The sequence below is a fragment of the Galeopterus variegatus genome, unplaced genomic scaffold (genome assembly GCF_000696425.1).
Source record: "Galeopterus variegatus unplaced genomic scaffold, G_variegatus-3.0.2 Scaffold153, whole genome shotgun sequence".
Classification (NCBI taxonomy): domain Eukaryota; kingdom Metazoa; phylum Chordata; class Mammalia; order Dermoptera; family Cynocephalidae; genus Galeopterus; species Galeopterus variegatus.
Genome location: NW_007726264.1, coordinates 60,572 through 83,461, shown reverse-complemented (window position 1 = coordinate 83,461; position 22,890 = coordinate 60,572). Strand labels below are relative to the sequence as shown.

The following is a 22,890-nucleotide window of genomic DNA, read 5'->3' as shown; positions in this document are numbered from 1 at the left end:
TGTGCCAGCTCCCTTTGCTGTCCTGCTGCCCAGTACTTGCTCCTGCTCTTCAAACATCCATGGAGCCATCTGCCTAGTCCCATACTCAAAATTAGATTAAAACTTCTATTCTCTTGGAATTGCTAGGTCCTAACTATATAAAAAGCAGCTGTATTATTTAAAATAATTCACAAAAAGTCAATGATCCTCCCAGAAATTATTTGTACTTTAAAAGGAGAATATTTACTCAAATGAATTAGTGTTATCCATAATATCACCTCATGTCTTTATATATACTGTTTACAAACACTTCAATACAGATCATCTCATTTATACTCATAAAAATCATCTGAGGTAAGTATTCTTGATCCAACTTTAGAAATGAGGAAACTGACGTCCAGAAAGTTAAGTGTCATACCCAACATGAAACAGCTGGTAACCAGCAGAGCTATTTTAATATTAAGTCCTCTCCTCATTCTACCATTTATACTTCAATTACTTTGGCACCCTCTTCTTAGTCACTAAGCTAATAGCCACTGCCACTAGCCACAGGGCCAAACAAAACAAAACAAAACAAACAACAAAAAGCAGGCATTGCAGTCTAAATTTGGCATTGCAGTCTAAAAGACTACTAAGCTCTAGCTAAGCAATTTATTTTTCTCTTAGTAATTTCTAAGAAACTCTGATATTTTGGGGGAGAAAAGCTTTGAAATACATAAATTTAATGTGTAACACATTTAAAAAATCATGTAAAACTATCTAAAGTTTAGCAAATGAACTATTCTGTTAGGTATTATATGAGTATAAAAACAACCTCTTCAACTGAACTTTTTCAAAATTGTAAGTATTGTTTTTTAGGAATATCATAAGGATTATCAGAGAAAACAAATCTAAATAAACATTCAAAGTAGTGCTCCTGTCTTGTGTCTTTTTCAGACAATTTATTAAACTTTTAAGTATGCCACTTACAAACTTTGAAACAAACAGTATCCTTTTGAAGAAAAAAGGAAAATAAATATCTTTATTCTCCTATGTTTGACATATGGAAAAAAAACAAGAACATTATGCTATTTTTTTTCCCAATGCTTAAATATATTTATTAGTATTACTAGTAGTAGACTTAAACCATACTTCAAGTTTATGAATATTTAAAAAAAAATAGTTGTAACCCCAACCCTAATTAAAATCATTCCTCAGTGAAACCCAAAGGACTTAGTCCTTAAACACACATTTTCTCCCTTTAAATTTCTTTCCCTACAAACATTTCCCCTAAATAATTTTCCTTCTTGTACTTTATAATCTACTTTGAAATGGCTGCCAGTACGGATTCCCACAGAATTCAAGTGCTAAGGAGTGGTAACTGCAAGTTATTTCCTAGGGAAGACAGAGGAGTAATATTTGTTCCTGTCTCCATCTCACCCAGGTGCCTTTCACTGACCCTCTCTCCTTTCTGTAAGTCCCTTCTGTTGTCTTTTCCCTTGGGTACCAGGGATCCTAAGGCATTCAGCTCCTGGAAGGATGTTAATGATGAGCATAAACTAGAATAATTTGGTTTGTTCTTTTTTTCCCAACAGAGAAGATGCTTGAAATCTACATGTCAATCAGAAGAGCCCTGAAATCTAAAACTTCCATAGACATATTAAAGATGAACACAATTTTCAAGGGCCATCTTTTCCTATGTTCTGTCTCAAACACACATTGAAACACACACTGACTCCCTCTAACAAACTTTGTTGTTTTTTTTAAAGTTGTATTTATTTTTTGCAGGTGGCCTGTATGGGGATCTGAACCCTTGACCTTGGTGTTACAAGGCTGTGCTCTAACCAACTGAGCTAACCGGCCAGCCAAGACTCTGTTACATTGAAAATAACTGTTTTCTGGTCTTAAATATATTACTATTTTCTGTTACATAGAGATAAGATCTTAAGTATCAAGTGAAGATTTCTAAAAGGAAAACCAGATATTCTTGCCTCCTTCCTTTTACATCACCATAATTAAAGTAAAAAGGTCAAAGAAAAATTAAACATGATCATTCTCCAAACTGCCTGTGGAAAATAAACAGCTATTCTAATCTTTAAAAAAAATTTTTAAAAACCCACCTTTTTTACAAAGAGTACTAGATCAAGGTCAGTGACTAATGAAAGACCTGTAATTAAAGCTTCTGACCATACTCAAATCCACCTAGATTCTAGACCACAACCACTATATACATAAAACCTAAAAGAAACCTCTTACAAAAAATTAACAAAGCAATATAAAATTGCTTAAGTTTTTAAGCCTCTTTTCTGTTGTTCTTCATTTTGATTTTAATGGAGTTCTACATTTTCTGCAATTAGAAAAAAGAAAAAAAGGAAAAAAAAATGCCATACCCCTAAAGAAGAGTGAAAAGACATAACTAAAGATAAACAAAAGTTTTCTGACCAGGTCAAAGTGTGCACTGACCCACAGACATCTACCTATCCTATATTAGCCTCAAAAGGCCATATCCAAACTTCCAGAATAAATTTTCAGCTTCAGGTCTATCTCACATCATTTCTACATGGAAAAATATTAAAAGATATATATACTTATTTAAAGCAAAATGCTCACTCACCAGATGTCTGAGCTCTTTCAAATCTCGACAAACAGTGTAGAAAACTCCAAGAAGAATATTAATGTAGGCGGCATAGAAATCAGCTGAATATTCTGGAGGATGATCGTGGGACAGGATCTTTTGAAGGTTCCCTGTTCACAGGACACAAATGAACTTACGATGATTAACACAGCACCCTCATTGTATCTTCTAGCATTTTATAACAAAGGTTTAAAAATATATAAATACCCAGGCCACGCAATAACTAAGGAATAATAAAACTGTTACAAGATAAGAATAGAAATGTGATTTTGAGATTGTTGTGTCTTTCCCTGAACTTGTTAAGACAAGTAACAGACATGATGTTGATGAGGGAGGAAAGGGAGAGAGGAAAGAGGAATTAGTAAAGGGACAAGAAAATCAACTACATTCTACATTGATGAATTGAAAGTAAAAAAAAAAAAAAAAAAAAAGAAATGGGATTTTTTGATATAAGAAATTTATATTTGGTCTTCATCCCTGGTTCCTGGCACAGAGCTTAATTTCCTGACTGATAGGGGTGAGAGGAGCATCTTCTGCTGTTCATAAGTTCCTTTCAGCCATACCTGAATGACTCTTGGTGGGCCCTTAGATAGCTTCAGGATGGAGATTGGTTGCCAAAGGAACCAACTATGTGATTAGATGCCCCATCCCCCAACCTCCAGGGAGAGGAGAAAGGCTGGAGATTGACTTCATCACCAATTGCCGATGATTTAATCAATCATGCCCATATAACAGAACCTCCATAAAAACCCCTAAATAATGAGGTTCAGAGAACTTCCAGGTTGGTGAAAGCATCCAGATGCCAGGAGGGTGGCATACCCCAACTGCAAGGAGACAGTAGCTACTGTGCTTGGGATCCTTCTGGACTTCATCCTATGTCTATCTTCATCTGGTTATTCATTTGTACATTTTATATCCTTTATGATAAACTGATATTAAAACACATTTCTGAGTTCTGTCAGCCATTCTGGCAAATTATCTAACCTGAGGAGGGATCTTGGGAATCCCCAATTTATATCCAGTTTTCAGAAGTACAGGTGGTAACTTGGGACTTGCAACTGGTGTCTAAGGTGAAAACAGTCTTGTCGGAGGGATGGAACCCTTAATCTGTGTGGTCTGTAGTAACTCCTTATAGTTAGTATCAGAATTGAATTGAATTGCAGGACACCATTTTGTGTCTGGACAATTAGAAAACTGGCTGTTGCGTGGAGAAATAAAATGTACACATTTGGTGTCAGAAGTGTTCTGAGTAGAAACAATTAAGAAGAATACAAATTTTGAAAATAAAGTTTAAAAAATTACAAATTTAATGTTCTAAAAAAGAATTACTAAATGCTGTTTAAGACATCTAAAGAAAATCTCAAGAACCTCATTACTGGCAAAATCAATAAAAGTGAAAAGTAATATGGATTCTAGTTTATTTTTCTGCCTATTAAGTCAGTTAGCTAGAAAAAAAAAAGAGGGGTAGTACACAAACTACTACCAAATCAGAAAACATTCTTCATTTTTTATAAAATGAAAAGAATCCATTAAATTTTTTTATGATAATCACCACTCAATCCCAATCCTTACTTTGTCATTCCCTTTTTATAAAATGTTTTCTTACTACAACTTTGGTATCTCTTATTTCTCTTCTATTATGTCTCAAACTCTTCATACAATATCACTTTTAGAGTGTTAACCTTATATTTTATCCTGCTATAAATTTTGTATTGTAGAAGCAAAATTTAAAAAAAGAGAAACAACCATCTATTATTCAAAATTTCCAGTTATAGTACATGAATCCATTCCTCATACATTCCTTACTGGAATATCCTCTGAGTTCTTGGTGCAATGGTCTCCTTAGACTTCTCAGTTAAGAGTTCTTTGAATATGAGTAGTAGTTTAAACCTAGTTCCAGAAGGTTCAAGTCTTTTGCAGTTATTACAGGTAAAAGCTCTTCTAGGATGCTCTGATCCCATCAATTACCTTTTGTTTAAGGTTCCCATTAAATAAGCATTTTTATCCATGCCATTTAACATCAGCTCTTGATTTTAACCGCTCATTTGTTCTTGATAATTTGTTAGTCATAGGTGTAAGATCAAACAATACATATGGACTATCAATGCAAATTTATAAACAGAAGTTTAGAAATAGCCATATTAAGTGGGTATTTTAAACATAGCCGTTGACAAAAAAACATTTTCAAATCCTACTTTTACGCTGAAAATATTATCCTCAAGGGATACTTGATGGGAGACTATTGTTGGATCTGTATTTTTATATCAAAACCACTGAAAAAAATACATAAAGGCAAAATGTCACTGTGAAGTCTATGTACTTTTTTACGCTGAAAATATTATCCTCAAGGGATACTTGATGGGAGACTATTGTTGGATCTGTATTTTTATATCAAAACCACTGAAAAAAATACATAAAGGCAAAATGTCACTGTGAAGTCTATGTACTTTTTTACGCTGAAAATATTATCCTCAAGGGATACTTGATGGGAGACTATTGTTGGATCTGTATTTTTATATCAAAACCACTGAAAAAAAATACATAAAGGCAAAACGTCACTATGAAGTCTATGTACTTTTACTATCTAATAGCTACTTTAAATATAAGGTCACTAAAGGGTTGCGATCCTGTTGCCGGTCCCCAGTCCGGTACGGGGGCAACACTGAGGGTTGCGATCCGTTGCCAGACACGGAAAAAAGACAAAATAATAAAAAAATAAATAAATAAATATAAGGTCACTAAAGGGTTGCGATCCTGTTGCCGGTCCCCAGTCCGGTACGGGGGCAACACTGAGGGTTGCGATCCGTTGCCAGACACGGAAAAAAGACAAAAAAATAAAAAAATAAATAAATAAATATAAGGTCACTAAATTTTTTTAAACTATGCATGGGAAAATACTTGATATACTTAAAATTTCTAAAAGGTACCTTAAAACATAGAAACAAAGATATTTATATACAAAAACCACCAAATAACTGCATGGGTGGAAGAAAAGAGGAAGGGAAGGAGGGAGGGGATGGATAAATAGACAAACATTTGTAGGCAAAAAAGATGGTCTACAAATTTATGGATGAGAATACTGGAAAATGTTTGAGTCTCTAGCTCAGACTACAATCCTGAGCGCCCCATGAACATCTGTATCTAGATACTCCTTAAAGGTAACCCTCACTATCCTGTAAATAAGTTGATTAGATATTACCACTGGCCCATTTCAGCCCTAATAAAAGTCTTAAAAAAAGAATCAGAACTCTCATTGCATTGCTGTAAAACTAGCCCACCTGCTTGGTTACAGACTCCAGACAAAATTTCAGAGTACAATTCTACATTAAACAAGTCATGCCAGCTTTAATAGACTAGGACTATTCATACTCATGAAAAAAATCCCATCTCTAACAGAAAACAGTGAACCACCAGGTAGTAAATCAAATGGAAGAGTAGCCCTTTGACTGGTCTCCTGGTGTCTTAGAAGTTCACTATTGAAGTATGGTCTAATGCACAAAGAAGAATCTTTCCTAATTTGGAGACGTACTTCTGCTTCCAGTTGTGAGGAAGTAAGAGGATCCAGAAATACTCTCCTGTAATAAACAATTGAAAACTGGACAGAATATGGAAAACAACTGTCTTCAGACATTGCACAGCAGGCAGTAAAGGACTGTGATACCTGAGAAAAGGTAAACAAATGAGGTGAGTCTTACCATCTGACAGGCTTTCCAACTAATGGTAATTTTAAGACTGTGGTGTAAGGAGAGTTCCAAAAGGAGTCCATTAATCTGAGTTGAGGAGACAGAGGCCGGAGTAGAGGCAGCTAAGGCAGCTAGAATTTCTATGGCAGAGTGAGAACCTGAGGCAAGGGAGCTATGCAGAAAAAGAGCTCCAGAAATCTGCACAGGCGTTCCCCTCAGGACTTGAATACCAATCTGTGTATGCATAGGGTACAACCTCATAAGGTCAAGCAAGCACAATATCCAGGAAAAAAATAATTATCGGAGAGCTGTAAGTCAAACAATTCCCAAGGGAATTCCCACAGGGTTATGAATTGTTTATGTTGCCACCAGTCAGAATGCAGAGATAATGCTGAATACAGGGTTGTGTTTCAGAAACAAGAGCTAAAATTATCCCTGGAATAAAGATTACTCTAGATTCTCTCTCCAAAAAGCTTAAAAACAGCCTCAAAAGGGTCAATATATCTCAAAGTAATTATAAATGCTTACCAGGAAAAAGTCTAATGCACAACAAAAAACCACAATGTTTGTAATTCAATCAAAAGTTACTAGACACATGAAGAAACATAATAGATACCCCAAATAGGGATAAATTAATCAATAGAAACAAATCCAAAAGGAAAGAGGAAATAGAATTCATAGATAAGAACACTAAAACAACTAGTATAAATATGTTCACAAGGATATAAAGGAAAACAAAAGAATAATGAGATCAGTAATAAAAAAATTCCACAGGATGAGATTAAGTGCAAAGTAGACACCTGTAGGTCAGTCAACTTAAAGACACAGAAACAAAAACTAACCTAAATAAAACACAGGGAAAATAAAATTTTAAATTTCAATAAATAGAGGCTTTCAGGGGGACCATATCAAGTGATCTAAAAAACATACAATGCAGTCCCAAGGTGAAAAAAGGAGGGGGGAAGGGGAGATAAAATATTTGAAGAAATAATGGCTGAAATTTTTCCCAAAGTTGATGAAACTATATACTAACAGATCGAAGAAGCTCAACAAATCCCAAGCAGAATAAACAATAAAACACATTTTCTTTCTTGATTTTTCATTTCTTTAAAGCCAAAATAGTAATATTATGGGTTTTATAATAAATAATATGGGATTTATAACAAATGAAGAAGTACAATGTAGGACAACAATAGCACATAGGCTGTGAAACAGGAAATTATGTCACTGAAATTTTCAGATTATTTGTTATAAGAGCATAACTTAGGGCCGGCCCGGTGGCTCACTGCTATAGTGCGCCGCTTGGGAAGCGCGGCGGCGCTCCCGCCCGAGGGTTCGGATCCCACATACAGACCAGTTCCCGCTCACTGGCTGAGCGAGGCACGGGAGCCACACTGAGGGTTGCAATCCCGTTGCCAGTCCTGGTCCGGTACGGGGGCGACACTGAGGGTTGCGATCCATTGCCGGACAGGGAAAAAAAAAAAAAAAAATTTTCGCAAGGGAAAAAAAAAAAAAAAAATTTTCGCAAGGGAAAAAAAAAAAAAAAAATTTTCGCAAGGGAAAAAAAAAAAAAAAAATTTTCGCAAGGGAAAAAAAAAAAAAAAAATTTTCGCAAGGGAAAAAAAAAAAAAAAAATTTTCGCAAGGGAAAAAAAAAAAAAAAAATTTTCGCAAGGGAAAAAAAAAAAAAAAAAAAAAAAAAAAAAAAAAAAAAGACAAGTAGTCTGCACGTGGTAACAACCAGAAAACAAAACTTCCAAATTAGGCCCCTAGCCATAACTGCTGAGAAGAGAGGTGTCCTTAACATCAGATACCATATTCCTAAAGATGACATAGGTATCAAGTTGTTACAATTGGATAACATTCACCACTAAGATCATCCCCTGGTTCCATGCTTAGTTAGTTACTCTAACCATAATTTGGCTTATCAATCAATGTTTCCTTTTTGAATGGTTTTTTGGTCTAATTATAGTGTTCTGGCTTAAAAAAAAAAAACACTTTGATATGTAAAAGAATCTAAAATTTAATAGTCAGATTTAACTTTGCCCGATGTTACATACTTTTTGAAAATCTACAACTCTCTAAACTTAGGAATATCACTTTTTGTCCTGAAACTCTATCTATGCTGCTTTATATTAGTACTTCTAAATTTTTCAAATCATATTCTACAATCAATTACATCATACTTTAATTCAACTCACTAATATGCAGAAAACCACTACTTTTTAGAATCATCTTAGATTCTAAATGTTTTTTCAGTGCTTAAACCTAAAATGGGTAACAAAAACATTTAACTATGAACAGTGATAAGATAGGTACAAAGTTTTTTTTAATGAAATCTTTTGATTTATCCATTTTCTTCCTACCCTTTTCTCTTTATTTTGTGATTTTCATGGATGATCAGCTATTGAAATAAGGACTATCTATTTTGGGTTCCTTTTTAAAATCTCAATTAATTAGCTAAGGCAGGAGGTGTTGTGGACTGTTGTTCTTGTGAAAACAGGCAGAAAATGCGTTGATCTTAACAATGAATGTTTACAGCTGATTTGTTCACAGGGATAGTGTTAATGAGGTCGAGGTCATGGGATGCTATATTTTCGCTGCCTGCTAACCATCTTATGTTACAGTTAAAAATCTTTGAATCAGAAGTGTCACCTTTGTATGGTGACAGCCCAGTATTATCTACAAAACTATGTGCAACAGAAAAAGCTATTGTTTCTTCCAAAGACAAAAATCATCAGGATGTATGAAATTTAAGATTAAGTACAACCCCCAAGAACATAAGAAACACAGGGCAAGCAGTTCGGTACTATAAGAGTTACAATAATGAAAAATGAGATTTACAAAGTCAAAAGATACATTCCGCGTGGTACTTAATCCAAGTATACGGTAAATAAAGATTTCAATACAACTTTAATATTTTGCCAATCTATTCTGATTCTTATTCACATGAATGTTTTTTTTTTGTTTGTTTGTTTTTTGTCTTTTTTCGTGTCAGGCAACGGACTGCAACCCTCAGTGTTGCCCCCGTACCGGACCGGGACCAGCAACGGGATCGCAACCCTTGGCGCTGCGCCCGCACCTCACTCAGCCAGTGAGCGGGAACCGGTCTGTATGTGGGATCCGAACCCTCGGCGGGAGCGCCGCCATGCTCCCAAGCGGCGCACTGTAGCAGTGCGCCACCGGGCCGGCCCTCACATGAATGTTATAATCACAATATATATATACATCTAAACATACTGACTAAAAAATCAAGAAAATACATAATTAGCATAAATATATGAGCACAGCTTATCCACAAAAACTTGGTCATTATATGAGAATAGCCTCAAACTAAAACTTCTGTAGATGGAGAAATATAAACAACATTGTATGTGAGATGACAGCAAACTTAATAGTTTAAGGTATCAAAGTACTATTCCAATGTGAACATGCTAGCTTAATCTTTCAAACAATAAAAACTATTTTACTGAATATCATTGCCAAAACAATGTTTTAAAATTTACCTATGCTATAATCAGGGAAATATAAGACAAAGGGCTCAAAGCATCCAGTATTTGAACGAAACTTTTCCCAAACAATTTCACTGAGAAAGATAACAGTCACATTTCTGTCAGTCTGTAAAATAAAGAGAAATAAAAGTAATTTTGCATTTGAAAATGTTAATCAGAACAGTAACTCCATTAGGATTATCTTTCAAATCCAGAAAAGTTCTAATATATAACAAATTATTAGCATATTAATAAACCATATTTAAAAAACCTAATCAAGGAGCTCATCCATTTGCAAATTTCATACATAATTACTTGGAATTTCCATAAAAAGTTATAGGTAATAAATCGACATTTCAGTTACCCATGAATGCTAGAACAGTCACACAAAGACTCATTTTATAAAAATTAAGAAACACATTTGCTGAATAATGAAGACAAAACCCTTTTATGGGAATTTTCAAAAAAAAAAATCATAAGCTTTCAATCAATAAACAAAAAAGACAAAACTTAGACTTTCTCATCATTAAAATGGCTACAGCAACCCAGAGAAAAGAAAATATGGAGCTGAAGAAAAACAGATTTGCCATACTATACAACCTCATAATATTACCAGGAAAATGTAAAGTTCCTTAAAGGTTATTTTTATACAAATTATTGAATAAAACTGATGCTGAATGTACATTTAAAAACATCAATATGAGTATTAGTTACCTAAAACATCAGTTTTAAGTAAAACAGGTATCTTTTGAAGCACAGTTAGAAATTACAATTAATATACCAAAAAAGAACATTAAGAGAACAAGCTCAACATGTCTATTATCTATCTAGGGTGGTCACAAATGCCCTATGCGTGCCAGCTAGAATTTATCTGCATGTACATCTGTGTTTTCCACCCAAATTTTAATTTTTCCCATATTCTTTTTGACATCTCGTATGCTGACAAAGTAGACATGATAGCTGTTTTGGTCTAAAAGTATTCTTAGGACCCAATCTCACAAATAAATTGCACTACACTTTTATGGTGATTTACTATTTATTGATTCCTTACTTGTGTATGCTAATCTTATATACCAATTTTCATCATTTAGAAAAACATTCGTTTGGCTAACAAAGACAGATGAGTTCGGTAAATTAATAATTTTATATAATATGTAGCATCTTCATGAAAGAGAGAAAACAGATTTTGACTTTCAAATGCTTTTTTTTCCTTATAAACTCATTGATTTTTAAGAATCTCTGAATTTATTTCTATAGGGGTAAATACTGACCACAATACTGATTACAAAGCATCAAGTTGCTTTTGCTTTAAAAGATGATTATCAAAAAGCATTTTATAAAATCAGTTAAAAATATTTGAGAGGTTAAAAAAGAGGATATTTATCAGTCCAAAAAGATTTCAATTTGGTAATGCTCTCGTCTACTCATCTGAAAGTACTTCCAGTATACAACAATATCTATCATAACTTAAGTTTCCTTTTATTCAGGTAAATACTTACCATAAAAAACGGGAAATACTTTTGCTGTATTTCTCTTAAATGAAATACTTTTTTAAAAATAAGGGATGTTTTCAGGAATGTCAAAATAACAATTCTCTTTTCTGATAGAGTTGAGATTACTATAAATCTTTTAATTTTCTTCAAACAGTTTCTATAATTAAAACTAACAAATGGTTGGGCCGGCCCGTGGCTCACTCGGGAGAGTGCGGTGCTGATAGCACCAGGGCCACGGGTTCGGATCCCATATAGGGATGGCCGGTTTGCTCACTGGGTAAGCGTGGTGCTGACAACACCAAGTCAAGGGTTAAGATCCCCTTACCGGTCATCTTTTATTAAAAAAAAAAAAACAAAAAAACTAACAAATGGTGAGAGGCCTAACTACAGTGAAGGGATGTGTGATCACCATTACTGTGCATAAGAAAAAAAAAGGGGGGGGAGTGGTAATCTACACTGGAAGAGCAAGAAGATAGGAATGCACTCTGGATACCACCAGATGCAGGGTCTCAGAGCAAAGCAACAGAAAACAGTAAATGTGGGTATGCAAAAAAAAAAAAAAAACCCCATAAACACAAATGAAACAAAAGGGAAGGAAGGAAGAGATATTTACTCAAAGAAGACAGGTCCCTAGTCTCAGTAAGAAAATGCCAAGTGTTAATGAAACTGGGAAAAGCTAGACTAAGTGAGGTAAGGTCCAGGATAGGCCACCTGTAGCTGCACCAGCTCTCCTGTCCTCTTCACACCTGCCCTCCCTCCACTATTACTAAAAGTTAACTTTAGGAGTGGGCTTTAGGCACGCTATGATTTCAGTGGCACCTGGAAGGCCTCTCTAAACTTCTAGCAGTTTCTCATTTTTGAGTAACATATTTAACTTTGAAAACAGGGGCATGCTCTAAGCAACTTCTGAGTATTTTCTTAATTTTGATTATAATGTTACTTAATAATTTAGTACATACGAGCTTAAAACAGGTACATATAAACTATTTATGCTCAAGGCACTTATAAAATTATAAAACCAAAATATATCTATAAATTAAATACAGACTACAAAACCAATAAGATTTAAATTAGTACTAACTGAATATGATGAACGGTACTGCTTTGCTCATACTGAGTCTTTACTCCCCTTATGAATATGACGCTGACAGGAAAAAGCCACCGCTCTTTCAGTTGAGCTTCCTGCACTTACTGGCATTGGTGAAGACTGAATTCTCTCACCAATTATCTTTATTCAAACTGCTACAAAACCCTGTTTTTTTCCATATTATTATTTGGCTTTCACCTAACACATACGCACACTAAGTCCATCCTTGTCTTTTTCTCATTGGGTCATAACAATTACAACACTATTAATACTGTTTGGTGACAAAACAGTTGTAAATTGAAATACAGAGGCGAGTCCTAACACTGAATTGCCATAAAATAGGAATCCAGATAATCCAGAATAGGCGTACCATTCTTTTTTTAGATTATTGAAACGAAAAGAAAATTTTAAAATCTTTGTACAGAATTCAAAGTCTAGCCCCCACCATTTACACTAACAATTAAATCTTTTAATAGAAAGCAGTCACTTCATACTTAGAAATAAAAAGCTAAAATAACTAAAGAATAAATGTTAAAGTCACAAATTATTTTTACTATTATAAAAAACACTGAACTTTACTTATAATAGAGAAATGCAGATTAAAATTATACTAAGATATCAGTTCTCACCTATCAGATTAGCAAAATGAAAAAATGTGACTGGTGGGAAAATACAGAAAAAATGGTCAGGGCCCCTCAGATGTTCAGAATCTTGCCGAGCATTTGATGTAAACAGGCACGTGTGCTCAGGTCGTTCCTTGGTTATCATCTAGTGTAATTGTGCACCCAGGTGTCCTGGGTTGTGGGCCTAAGAATAAGGATGAGTGGCTCTGATCCACGGCACCTCCCATCCCTGGGATGACCCGGGGTGGGGGAGGACATGGCGAGGCCACTACTGCTGCTGGAGGTTGCTGCTGCTAGTGCCCCCGGGACCCTCTGCAGGGCCACTGCCACTGCCGGACCTGTAAGCTACCAGACCTGTAAGCTACTGGACCTGTAAGCTGCTGCTGCTGAGGAAGCTGAGGACCAAGCTCACATCACCTACCAACAGCTCCTGGAATCTTTCCCAATTACCTAGCATAGACCTGCATGTGAAGGGTCTGGTGATCCAGCCTGGCATGTGAGGGGTCTGGTGACCCAGTCTGTACAGTGGGTTTGGAGGGTCTGAGCCCTAGCTCTGACAATGTAAATGGAAACTTAGTATAACTAAAATAATAACTAAAATAATGAAACATTTTGGCTTTAGTTATGACTTGCCTTACTTTACAGTGACAACACAAACTAATCTAACCTAATTAAGTTGTATGGGAAAACCAGTGTCATGTTACTTACCAATTCTTGTAATCTAAGAAACCCAGGCAAAAGATTTGCTTCCATATCTCTTAGACACTCTGCTTTATCTAGAACCTTTAAAATAAAAAATGCAGCATTAAAATCAATTTACAAAAAAACCTTTTACAAAACATTTATATAATATACTGCTAAATCCAAAAATTTGAACTTTCCATGTTATAAAGAAAAATTGTAACTTCTGAATTAGCTTTTACAATGCTATTTACATTTGTAGAAAGACATTTCAAACAGATTAAACATATAAATTAAAAAAGACCACTTATAACACGTTTCAACCCAAATGTCTCAACAGAAAATGAGTCATTGCTATGTTTAAAAGCATACTATCAAAAAGATGATGGTGTAGGGTTCCTGCAGGACATTTTCTTAGGTATATAAGAAATACAACCATGTGCATTTCTTATTCCATATGATAAAAGACAAATGTCTACCAGGTACCCAAAATTACAGGTCTTTCGTACCAAAGAGAGACAGAAAAAAATTCTGAATTTCATCAGGTAAAACTTTTCTTGCTTGGACCTTATAACTACATGATAAACCTTGTTAAAAACCCGTGGCTCACTCGGGAGAGTGCAGCGCTGGGAGCGCAGTGGCGCTCCTGCCACGGGTTCAGATCCTATATAGGGATGGCCTGTGCACTCACTGGCTGAGCGCGGTGTGGGCGACACCAAGCCAAGGGTTGCAATCCCCTTACCAGTCACAAAAAAAAGAAAAAAAAAAACAAAAAAAAACTGGATAACTGATCATGTTAAGAAAGACTATGTTTTTGTTCAGTGTTATATTGCTATTGGGATTATGTTTTTTAAAAAGGTCCTTATCTTTTAGAGATATATAGTGAAGCATTTATGAATAGTACATGTGACACACGTTTGGCCACATGTTAATAATTATTGAAATTGGGTGACAGGTTCACTGGAGTACATTACACTATTCTCATGACTTTGAAATTTCCATAATAAAAAAAGTTTTTAAAAGGTTTCAAGAGGTCATCATTAGTCCATTAAAAAAAAATCAAGGTTTTAAAAGCACTATCTAAAATATGTAGTCTAACTTTTGTTTTTACCTTTTATTATGGAAATTGTAAACACACAAAAAAAGTAGGCAGACTAGTATCAGGAACCTTCACATATACCTCACCCAACCCCAACAAACATCAACATAAGGCCAATATTGTTTCTTCTATACCATTCCCTTCTTTTCCCCTCTACCATCTTGCTGGATTATTTTAAAACAAATCTCAGACATTATAACATTTCATCCGTAAATATGTTAGTATGCAACTCTCCAAGATGAGGACTCCTTTTTTCTAAACATAATCACAGTATCATTATCATACTTAAAAAAATTAACAATATTCCTTAATATCATTTAATAACTAGTATTCAAATTTCCCTACTTGTCCCACAAAGGACTTCTTATAGTTAGCTTGTTTACATTAAAGATCCAAAAAGTTCCACACATTGTCTCTTACTACATTTGGTTTATTTGTCTTCTAAGTCTCTTCTAAATTATAACAGTTCCCTCCATCCTTCTTTATTTCCTTGCTATTTACATGTTAAAGAAACCAGGCCATGTCATGCAGAATTTCCCACATTCTGGATTGGCTGATTGCATCTCTGTAATGGCATTTAGTATGTTTTTATAGCCCCTATATTTCTGTAAAACAGTACATAGATCTAGAGGTTTGATCAGAATCAGGGGTTCAAGTTTTGGGCAAGAGTACTTCACATGTAGTGCTAAATATTTCTTATTGCCTTACATCAGCAGGCATATAATACCTGGTTGTTTCTTTTTAAAATTTTTTTGATGTTATGAATGATTCAGGTGTTGTTAACTTGATCCATTCATTATAAAGTTCCCCAGAAGCCTTTCACCTAATGATATTTGTATCAACTAATCAACATTGCCTATATCCATTATTTCATTAGGGATTTATTCAAAATCATAATCTATCCATTTTTCTGCATTTATTGGTGGACATTTTTGTAAAAAGAACTTTCCCTCATCCATGAGTTGGCTACCCAGAAACGGAGTTCACATAGGACAAGAAAAATAAATGCTTAATTCTTCCCTTTTATTTATTAAATTTTCAGAATGACTTTGTGCCTGTATTAGTTTCCTGTGGTTGCTGTAACACTGCCCACAAACTTGGTGGCTTAAACCAGACTTAAAATTTATTCTCCCATGATTCTGGAAGCCAGAAGTCCGAAGTCAGTTCCAAAGACAAAATCAAGGTGTCAGCAGGGCCACACTCCCTCCAGGAGCTCTAGGGAAGAATCCATTCCTTGCCTCTTCCAGTTTCTGGTGACTGCCAGCATCCCTAGGTTGTGGATGCATCACCCCAATCTATAAGGTCAGTATCTTCAAATTTCTCACTGACTATACTTCCCGTTGCTTCTCCTACTTGGCCTTCTCCTCTGTGTGTGTGATATAGTTAAATCTTCCTCTGCTTCTCTCCTGTACAGACACTTGTGATTGCATTTTGGGCCCACCTACTTAATGCAGGTAAATTCCCCATCTCAAGATCTTTCACTTAACTGCATATGCAAAGACTCTTTTTCCGAATAAGGTAACACATACAGGTTCCAGAGACCAGGACCTGATATTTTCAGGAACCATCATCCAGCCTACTGCAGTGCCCTAGTAAATTAAACTCCCAAAAATAGCCAATGAGTTGGGGTTTTGAGTTTTTTATGTATTTTAGTATCATTATGAATTTATGGATTTTAAGATACCTATCTAATATGTGTTTCCATCCATTGAATTACAATTTTTTTTTTTGTCTTTTTTCGTGTCCGGCAACAGATCACAACCCTCAGTGTCGGGCCCGTACCGGACCGGGACCAGCAACGGGATCGCAACCCTCGGCGTTGCGCCCGCACCTCGCTCAGCCAGTGAGCGGGAACTGGTCTGTATGTGGGATCCGAACCCTCGGCGGGAGCACCGCCACGCTCCAAGCGGCGCACTGTAGCAGTGTGCCACTGGGCCGGCCCCTGAATTACTCTTTTTGACAGTTAAATTGTCCTATCTTTGGCCAGTGGGAGCTCCTTTAAATTGGCTTCTGTGTCTTTTTTAAATGACCCTAGTAGTAACTGATAGTTTCCTAGCTTTCTAGTATGGCAATATGTTCTAGGTTCATCTTGTACATTTTCTGGCCACAAATGAAATCACCCTTTCTCCACAAAAGCCTCTTTTTTTCTCCTAAACATTTACACTTTATTAATAAATCTTATTGCAAATTATAATCATTTAAACTACAAAAAAAATTGAAATGCAGGAATATAATATTGTTTCCCCAAATAATCCATATTGTTTTATATATGTTTTATTAATTAATTAATAAACAGCTTGAAACAATGTATGAGAACAATCATATTTAAGGTATTTTATTCTTAATTAGTTTAAGCAAAATAAAGGTAAAATTATTGACTGCTATAAAGATATAAATTAGTTTCTCCACTATGCATTCTCATTATGAAATTTTTCCATCAATCTCCATTTAAATAACTCTCTAGTCCAGAACACAGATTAATTCAAATAAATTGGTCCATTTTTCATCCCCATTTTAATGCAAAATGCAAAGCTGAAGCAGTAAATTAATAGTTCAGTCTTCTGATTTAGTAATAGTTAACCACTATAATTAACTATTTTATGGTATCCTAATGAATGATCATTTTTCAAAAGCAATTATCACATAACTAATACTCAGAGAAGTAAAAATTCTACTTCTGATCCAAATATTTTTCTTAATAATTTACACTAAGGCATTCTAACAGACTCTCAATTTGTAAACTAGTTGACTGACTAGAGAACATTCTTGGCCATCTTTCTACATTATTTCCTAAGTACTAAAGTTTACCAATTCATATATTAGATGGCTGAATATTCTGTAGATTTATTCTAAAAAGAGTTCTACACCAGACACTTGCAAACTTTTCCACCCTTAACATTTAGTCAACTAACAAATACTTATTGAACACCTACTTTGATCCATTGGTCCTGAAAAATGAGTAGGGCCCTACTTACTCTTCATGGCTGTTTCTAGAACATTGATTCTTCCTCCTTCCCCAAAACACTCAGCTTTGAAATTTTACTTGTTGGAGTCATCCACATATTCTGGGGTCATTCCTCATTATTTACAGGTTATGGCTTTGAACTACCACTTCTTTAATACAACTCCTACATGGATACTTCAAAATCTGCAGAGATGACCCCCTGCTGATACACTGAACTTAGTTCCCTAAATTCCTCTCCACCAATGATCTTATATCCTACCCTACCTCAGTGAATGACCAACTTATTTCCTGGATCACTAGTTTTTAAAGTGTGGTCTATGGCCCTCCGGGGTGGTTTCAGGGGGTTAGGAAGGTCAAACTATTTTTATAATACTAAAATATTATTTGCCTTTTTCACCATGATGATAGTTGCACTGATGATACAAAAGCAATGTTAGGGTCACCTTAGTATAAATCAAGATAATTGTGACAAACTGGACTAGCAGCCATTATATTCTTCACTATGCACTCGCATTAAAAAAAAAAAAGTAGACTTCTGCCTCTAAGAAGATGGAGCAGATGTACTTTTTCCTATTTTTCCTGAGAAGTAAAACAAAAATACTGATTATTATATATAAAACAAACAAGGCTCTGAAAGGTGAGAGAAGATGACAGACCAGCTAGGGACCTTATGACCAGAAGAACAGCAACTCACCTCAGAGAGTGAATCATCTGGGCTGTCTTTTTGCCTCACATATCCCAGACATGGAGCTAAAGACGCCAGCAATACATAACACCAGCAGGTGCAGACCAAAAAAGACCCAACAAAAACCTGCTCTCTCTCTAGCCAAGGGACCAGGAAAGGGGCAGCAAGACTTTTAGGACACTGCACTCTCCCAGATTTCTTTGTACATCACTGATGTCCTCTCAGTCTCCTTGTTTGTTCTTCCTCATCCTCTCAACACTGGAATGCGACAGGATTCAGTCATTGGACTTGCCTCTTTTCTAACTTACTCTCTTGGTGACCTAATCCAGTCTCAGGCTTATATACTAGCTATATGCTTGCAACTTCAAAATAATTTCCCCACGTTGGACCTCAAACTCTAGACTCATATGTGCAACTGCAAACTCAACTTCTCTACTTGGACCTAACATGCTCCAAAACAAACTTCTGATCACTCCTTCCCCACAGTAATACTCCACCTGCTTCAGTCTTCTCCACTCAGATAATGACAACTCCATCCTTTTAAGTGCTCCAAACACTTCTGAGTCATTCTGGACTTCTTTCTTTTTTTCCTTCTCCATGCTCAATCTATCAGGTAACTCTGTCAACCCTACTTTCAAAATATACCCAGACCACTTCTTACCACCGCCACTGCTACTACCATCATGTTGGTCCAAGCCAACATGATGTTTTGCTTAGATTATTACAAATGCCTCATAACTAGTTGTGTTAGTTTCCTAGGGCTGCCTGAGAAAAAAATTTTTTAAAAAGTGTAAATATCTTTCTCCTTACACTCTTACAACTTCTGACCAAAAATGCGTGCATTTTTTCCATGCCAAGCAATCCTCCAATTCTCTGCAGGCATAAACTGGGTATCCTATAATTCAATTTTATTCTGACACTATCTACCTGGAGTAAGTGTCAGACCCCACAAGTTAAGGGCTCAGTCTCACCAGACCGCCCTCACTTCAGATGCCAATCACAAGTCCAGGCCTCCCTTCTGACTAACTGGCTATAAATTGTGGGTTCCCACCACTCCCTGTCAGGTTTGATAGTTTGTTAGAATGGCTCATAAAACTCAGGAAAACATTTACTTACATTTACCTGTTCATCGTAAAGGATACAACTCAGGAATCACCAAACTGAAGGGATGCATAGGGCAAGGAATGGGGGAGAGGCACCAAGCTTCCATCCCCTCTCCAGTTGTAACCTCCTCCCAGCACCTCCAAGTGATCAGCAACTTGAAAGCTCTCTAAACCCTATCTTTTTGGGTTGTTATGGAGGCTTCATTATGTAGACATGATTGATCAAAACATTGCTATTAGTGATTAAGTCAATATCCCATCTCTCTCCTCTCCCCAGAGGTCAGGTATGGGCTGAAAGTTCCAACCTGCTAATCACATGGTTGGTTCCCCTGGTAACCAACCTCCACCTTGAGGCTATCCAGGAGCCACCAGTCAACTCATTAGTACACAAAAAGAAACTTACTTTGAAGATTCCAAGGATTTTAGGAACTGTGTACTAGGAAATGGAAAGAAGACCAAATACACATTTCTTATTATTATCACAGTATCACAGGTTGCCATAACAAAATGCTATAAATGGGGTGGCATAAACAACAGAAATTTAACATCTCACAGTTCTGGAGGGTAGAAGTCTGAGATCAAAGTGTTCGCAGGGCCATGCTTCCTCTTAAGGTGCTAGGTAAGGATCTGTTCCAGGCCTCTCTCCTAGCTTCTGGTAGTTCCTTGGCTTATGGCAGCATAATTCCAATCCTTACATGGCATTCTCCCTGTGTCTGTCTGTCTTTAAATTTCCTCTTTTTATAAGGACACCAGCATACTGGATCAGGGGCCCATCCTCCTCCAGTATGACCTCATCTTAAAAGAACTGCAATGTTCCAAATAGGTCACATTCTACCATAATGGAGGTTAGAACTTCAACATTTGAATTTTTGGGGAAAACAATTCAACCCATAACACTAGTTTGCATGCTTCTACCCCTGAATCATTAATTGATTCCCAACACTATCATTCTCCTTACTTGTACTACCCCAGCCACAATAGCCCCTTAGATATTCCTTGAATATACAAGGCATGCTGCAATTTCCTTTGCACTCTACTCTCATGTAAATATCTTTGCCTAGAATACTTTTTACAGATATCCTTATGGCTTGTGTAAGGATATTGTGGGCACTCAAGCGGAGGGGGAGGGGGAAGGCACTCCATGGCAATATGGCTCCCTTCCGGGTTCTTCTCCACAGTGAAAGACAGCCGGTGCCAAACTTTAACCAGTCACAGGTCAAGGCCCACCTCCTGCCCAACCCCGTCAAATCAGCTACCGCCCCGTCCACCCCCTATCCAAACCCGGAACGCATCTCCCTATAAACATATGTGCGGTCCTTGAATAAAGTGGAACTTCTCTGGTGAACTGTCATCCCGGGTCTCGTGTGCTTCCTTCATCCATGCGCCCTTTCATTGGTGCCAAAACCCAGGAAGGAGTTCACCCCACACCAGGGGACTCCTTCCTCGGACTCCTCCACGACCCCCGGGACTGACGGTCTGCCCTCGTCCATTTTCTCCAGCGTTGGCACCCTTCATCCACCACCGGCTCATCTTTTTGTCGGGCTTGTAGGTTATTCAAACCTTCACCCTAATCACATTCCCCTGGCTCCAGAGGCTGAGCCCCCATTCCTCTCTCGCTCCTCTCCAACCTTCCTTTTTCCAGGTCCTGGACCTCCATTGTTTGCCCAAAACCCTAGCGCTAGGTCCCTTCCGGCTCCAGGCATCTTTGCCTACGGGAAGTGAGGGTCTAGGTGACGACCTACACCCCTTTCCTTCCTGGGTTCATCCTTGAACCCAACCCCTGGGAATGGCACGACTCATTGGGGACGCCCTCTGAGTCCCATCATTCTCATCCAGCCGAAGGGCTAGTTCCAATCCTCCTTTTAAACCTTCTCTCTCTCTCTCTAATCCTTTTTGGAATGGGAGCTTCCGCCTCCTCCCTCTGGGGTGATTCACCCTTACAATGTCTCTTAAACAACCTCACCACCCTATCCCTCAAGCCTGACATTAAACCCAAACTCCTCACTAAATTTTGCACACAAGATTGGCCTTATTATCCCCTAGATAACCAAAATAAGTGGCCCCCTGAGGGCACACTCGATCCTGATATTCTCCAGGATTTCTTTAATTACTGCCAGCGCCTGAAAAAATGGAAAGAGATTCCCTACATTGAGGCTTTCCGTCTACTTGCTCAAAATCCCTCTTACTGTCTCACCTGTTCTCCTTCCCAGGTTCTCCTTGCTTCCAAACCCCTTCCATCCTCACCGCCTCCACTACCCCCTACTTCTGATAATTTTGACCCTGTGGATGAACCCTCTCCGTACAGGTCTCCTCCTCCTGTAACTCCCTCTGCTCCCCAACCCCCTCAGTTAACTCCGCTGCCATCTTCAGCTTCGCCTAGTCAGCCTGTTCTCCCTCCTGCCTCCTCCCCCCGTTTCTTCCAGTCCCTCCTCGCTGCCATTTCCTGTCCCTCAACCCCCAAAAGCAGTTTCGCCGCCATCTTCTCTCGCCCCATCTTTTCCTCCACCGCCATCTTTTGTCCCGCCATTTCCTAGCCCCACCTTGCCGCCATCTTATTCCCTGCCGACTCCCATTTCACCTGCCCTGGCGCCTTCCTTTAGCCCCCCTGTAACTCGTTCCCAGGGACTCCTCCCTTCCTCTACCATGGCTCCTCTCCGTGAAGTAGCTGGTGCCGAGGGGGTTGTTAGGGTACACATTCCCTTTTCATTAGCCGATCTCGCCCAGCTAGAAAAGAGGTTAGGGTCCTTCATCACCGACCCCTCTACTTACATTAAAGAATCCCAATGGGTCCTTCAGGCATACAGTCTCACCCATCATGACATCTATATGCTCCTGGCCAACACCCTCCTTCCCAAGGAACGCTACCGTGTCTGGGGCGCAGCTCGGACTCATGCAGATGAGGCCCGCCACATAAACCCTGCCCTCCCCATTGGCCCCCAGGCGGTCCCCGAACAGGATCTACACTGGGATTACAACATGCCACAGGGAATCCAGGCCAGAGATCACTTTAGTTCTTGCCTTCTGGCCGGTCTTAAAAAGGCTGCTTGCAAAGTTGTTAATTTCCAGAAAGTCCAGGATGTTCTACAAAAAAGGAAGAAACCCCATCCGAGTTCCTTAATCGACTAACTCAGGCTCTTCAACAATACACCAACCTAGATCCCACCTCAGAAGACGGGCGCCATGTCCTTATGACATACTTTTTGGCCCAATCTTACCCCGACATTAAAGCTAAATTAAAAAAACTGGAACAGAGCCCCACTACTCCCCAGACTGAAATCTTATCAGTGGCCTTCAAGGTCTTTCATAATAGAGAAGAGGAAAGGGAATGGGAAAAGGAACGGCGCAAACAAAAGGCTGATTTGGCCAACCTCCAAATGTTGGCTCAAAT

General features: G+C 37.6%; 1 protein-coding gene across 1 annotated transcript in view; it reads right to left on the bottom strand.

The window, feature by feature from the left end:
• Nucleotides 1-22,890, bottom strand: part of ORC5 (origin recognition complex, subunit 5) — an 89,119-nt gene that overhangs the window by 50,866 nt on the left and 15,363 nt on the right. The window contains exons 4-6 of the mRNA XM_008592212.1: nt 13,678-13,752; nt 9,782-9,893; nt 2,573-2,703 (exon numbers count right to left, since the gene is read on the bottom strand). Of these exons, the coding sequence (XP_008590434.1) occupies nt 2,573-2,703; nt 9,782-9,893; nt 13,678-13,752 (318 nt within the window). The remainder of the gene's footprint in view (nt 1-2,572; nt 2,704-9,781; nt 9,894-13,677; nt 13,753-22,890) is intronic.